The sequence below is a fragment of the Musca vetustissima genome, unplaced genomic scaffold, assembly GCF_032173495.1.
Source record: "Musca vetustissima isolate MV318-11 ecotype Yass unplaced genomic scaffold, APGP_CSIRO_Mvet_v1 utg107440, whole genome shotgun sequence".
In the NCBI taxonomy this organism is placed as follows: domain Eukaryota; kingdom Metazoa; phylum Arthropoda; class Insecta; order Diptera; family Muscidae; genus Musca; species Musca vetustissima.
In genome coordinates, this window is record NW_026888494.1 from 1 (window position 1) to 4,644 (window position 4,644).

The following is a 4,644-nucleotide window of genomic DNA, read 5'->3' on the forward strand; positions in this document are numbered from 1 at the left end:
CAAGGCCTATATAGGCGTGGATTTTTCAAAATAGTTTTTTCAGAGACCTATATAGGCGTGGATTTTTTAAAGAATATTTTTTCAAGGCCTATATAGGCGTGGATTTTTTAAAGAATATTTTTTCAAGGCCTATATAGGCGTGGATTTTTTAAAGAATATTTTTTCAAGGCCTATATAGGCGTGGATTTTTTAAAGAATATTTTTTCAAGGCCTATATAGGCGAATATTTTTTGGCCTATATTTTTTAAAGAATATTTTTTCAAGGCCTATATAGGCGTGGATTTTTTAAAGAATATTTTTTCAAGGCCTATATAGGCGTGGATTTTTTAAAGAATATTTTTTCAAGGCCTATATAGGCGTGGATTTTTTAAAGAATATTTTTTCAAGGCCTATATAGGCGTGGATTTTTTAAAGAATATTTTTTCAAGGCCTATATAGGCGTGGATTTTTTAAAGAATATTTTTTCAAGGCCTATATAGGCGTGGATTTTTTAAAGAATATTTTTTCAAGGCCTATATAGGCGTGGATTTTTTAAAGAATATTTTTTCAAGGCCTATATTAGGCTTGGATTTTTTTTATATTTTTTAAGGCCTCTCTATAGGCGTGGATTTTTTAAACAATATTTTTTCAAGGCCTATATTTTTTAGGCCGTAGGCGAGGGATTTTTTAAGGAGAATATTTTTTCAAGGCCTATATAGGCGTGGATTTTTTAAAGAATATTTTTTCAAGGCCTATATAGGCGTGGATTTTTTCAAGGAATATTTTTTCAAGGCGTATATAGGCGAGGATTTTTTAAAGAATATTTTTTCAAGGCCTTTGTAGGCGAGGATTTTTTAAAGAATATTTTTTCAAGGCCTATATAGGCGTGGATTTTTTAAAGAATATTTTTTCAAGGCCTATATAGGCGTGGATTTTTTAAAGAATATTTTTTCAAGGCCTTTGTAGGCGAGGATTTTTTAAAGAATATTTTTTCAAGGCCTATATAGGCGTGGAGTTTTTAAAGAATATTTTGTCAAGGCCTATGTAGGCGTGGATTTTTTAAAGAATATTTTTTCAAGGCCTTTGTAGGCGAGGATTTTTTAAAGAATATTTTTTCAAGGCCTATATAGGCGTGGATTTTTTTAAAGAATATTTTTTCAAGGCCTATGTAGGCGAGGATTTTTTAAAGAATATTTTTTCAAGGCCTTTGTAGGCGAGGATTTTTTAAAGAATATTTTTTCAAGGCCTTTGTAGGCGAGGATTTTTTAAAAAATATTTTTTCAAGGCCTATATAGGCGTGGATTTTTTAAAGAATATTTTTTCACGGCCTATATAGGCGTGGATTTTTTAAAGAATATTTTTCAAAGCCTCTATTAGGCTTGGATTATTTAAAGAATATTTTTTAAAGCCTCTCTATAGGCGTGGATTTTTTAAAGAATATTTTTTCAAGGTCTATATAAGCGTGGATTTTTTAAAGAATATTTTTTCAAGGCCTATATAGGCGTGGATTTTTTAAAGAATATTTTTTCAAGGCCTATATAGGCGTGAATTTTTTAAAAAATATTTTTTCAAGGCTTATATAGGCGTGGATTTTTTAAAGAATATTTTTTCAAGGCCTATGTAGGCGTGGATTTTTTTAAAGAATATTTTTTCCAGGCCTATGTAGGCGTGGATTTTTTAAAGAATATTTTTTCAAGGCCTATGTAGGCGTGGATTTTTTTAAAGAATATTTTTTCAAGGCCTATGTAGGCGTGGATTTTTTTAAAGAATATTTTTTCAAGGCCTATGTAGGCGTGGATTTTTTTAAAGAATATTTTTTCAAGGCCTAAGTAGGCGTGGATTTTTTTAAAGAATATTTTTTCAAGGCCTATGTAGGCGTGGATTTTTTTAAAGAATATTTTTTCAAGGCCTAAGTAGGCGTGGATTTTTTTAAAGAATATTTTTTCAAGGCCTATGTAGGCGTGGATTTTTTTAAAGAATATTTTTTCAAGGCCTAAGTAGGCGTGGATTTTTTTAAAGAATATTTTTTCAAGGCCTATGTAGGCCTTTGTTTTGTTATTGTCTTTTGTTATCAAAGAAATGTCCTTATTTTTTATGGCGGGCATGATAACTCCTCACTGGAACATCGCAATCCAAAAATTCTAACGGTGTTAGAAAGAGTACATGTCTGGCTCTCGTATGAACTAGGATTTTTGACTTCGCACAACAATTAACAAAATGGCGGAACTTTGAAAAAATTTTTTAAATCGCCTATTTTTGACCACAATCTAAGTTAAACAAGTGAAAAAGCCTTAAGTTCGGCCGGGCCGCACTTTGGATACCCTCCACCATAGTTAGGAACATACCAAAAAGTGGGCATATACCGAAAATTCTACAAACCGATTTATGTAAACCATTATGTACATCAAATACAAACTTCAGCAATTTTTAATGGGGATTTTTCCTAAAATCTGTAAGATCCAAAAAGTGGACTGATATTCATAACGCATGGTAGAGTATAAAATCCTCAAACTACTGTAATTTAGATTAAAAGGTTATATCAGGCTATGCCTAAAGGGGGACCAATATTGATTACATAGTGAAGGAAATAGTGAATATTTGGGGATGTCATTATATGAGGGCTATGCATAATTAATGACCGGTATATGCCAATTTTGAACCAAATATTTTAATTGTTTATCTCAATTCTCTCCTTCAGGAGATATCACTATATTGAGGGTATGCCTAAATGTCTGCCGATATATTTCATTATCATCATGTTTGAGTTTTTTTATCACAATATCTTTAGAAGGCGGAATGCTTACAACAGATGGCTAAATAGTCTTTGTAGGGTAAAAATTGACTATTCCCCGTAACGACTACCATACCGCAACACACGGAACAAATCAGATAACTATTTTAATATAAAAAGGGGGTTATATGGGGACTATCCCTAAAAAGCGGTGAATATTAATAATTTTTGGTGGGGAGATTTGTTACCATATACGACTACAAAATACCAAATTCCAGCGAATTTGGTTGAAATACGCGCTCAAGAACCTCAAAATATCGAAAATTGGGGGTACCCTTATATGGGGTCTACCCGAAAAAATTGACCTATATTTATAATTTTTTGTGAAGAGATTGTGAGAGAACTCAAATTACTAAATTACAGCCAATTAGATTAAAAAATCCGTTCAAACCCCCAAAAACTGCAAATTGGGAGGTACCCCTATATCAGGGCTACCAGAAAAAGTGGACCTATATTTATAATTTTTAGTGGGGAAATTTGGTACCCAATAAGAACCCAATGTACCAAATTTCAGCGAATTCCCTTGAAAACCGCGCTCAAGAACCCTAAAATACGGAAAATTGGGGGGTAACCTTATATGGGGGCTACCCGAATAAATTGACCTATATTTATAATTTTTAGTACAGACATTTGCTACTCAATAAAAACTCAAAGCACCGAATTTCAACGAATTCGGTCGAAAAATGCGATCAAAGCCCCCCAAAAACTGGAAATGGGGAGGTACCCTTATATGGGGGCTACCAGAAAAAGTGGACCTATATTTATAATTTTTAGTGGGGACATTTGGTACCCAATTAGAACTCGAAGTACTAAATTTCAGGGAATTAGTGTAGATTCGAATTATATCAACAAACTTTTTGACCCCGAGAATGAAATCCCAGTATATCTTACCTTAACATTCACATTTTCCTTGGCCGATGTTTCGAAAAATTCCACTCCCAATTGATCGGCCAATTGTCGACCGCGTTCAAATGAAATTACTCGCTGGTCTTCCATGTCGCATTTGTTGCCCACCAATATGACTTGTGCGTTATCCCATGAATAGGTTTTGATTTGAGTTACCCTAAATTCCAAAGAAAATGAAGAAGACAAACATTTGAATACATTCCCTTACAAACAACCAGAGATACTGTTTCTCTATCTCCCCCATTTTTTGTTTCTTACCAATCTTGTACGGAATTAAAACTGTCTTCATTTGTGACATCATACATCAAAATGAAACCCATGGCGCCACGATAATATGCTGTTGTTATTGTTCTATAACGTTCTTGGCCAGCGGTGTCCTGAAAAATGACAAGAAAGTAAGAAACAGATTGTGTAATGATGTCCTTCTCCACACTCACCCATATCTGCAGCTTAACCCGCTTGTCATGCCGAAACACTGTTTTCACTTTGAAATCAATGCCAACCGTTGACACAAAGGCAGATGTAAAACTGTCATCGGCATAGCGGAAGAGGAAACTTGTTTTGCCCACACTCGAATTGCCAATTATCAACAATTTGAACATATAATCGAAATTCTGATCGGAAGCATCTTTTTGCCATTTTGGATCACCAGCTCCGGCCATCTGTAAATAAAAATTGGGTAGAGAGGGAAGAGAAAAGTCATTAATTTTGAAATTAATATTCAAGAAGTTTGCCATTTTCAAAATTTATGTCACGTAGAAGAGATTAATGAAATCCCTGTTTTGTTGTCATCAACTTCAAGTGGGTCTTGTTCTCCTTTTTTTTGCGAAGTTAGGAATAAAAGCAACAAAGATAAAGAAATGATGATTTCATAGGGTGTTTTGCAAGACAAACCAGTAAGGAAAGTAGTAAAGTCGGACGGGGCCGACTATATGATACCCTTCACCTCTATGGGTATATTAAACAGG

The 4,644-nt window shown here is 33.8% G+C and overlaps 1 protein-coding gene across 1 annotated transcript; it reads right to left on the minus strand.

The window, feature by feature from the left end:
• Nucleotides 1-3,661: 3,661 nt before the first annotated feature.
• Nucleotides 3,662-4,339, minus strand: LOC133336364 (ras-related protein Rab-3-like; the record flags this gene model as incomplete). The annotated part of the gene is made up of 3 exons (XM_061544658.1): nt 4,114-4,339; nt 3,935-4,053; nt 3,662-3,833 (listed from the first exon to the last, which is right to left on the minus strand). Coding segments are annotated over exons 1-3 (516 nt in total), but the record flags the coding sequence as incomplete, so codon positions are not given.
• Between the last annotated feature and the right edge of the window lie 305 nt (nt 4,340-4,644).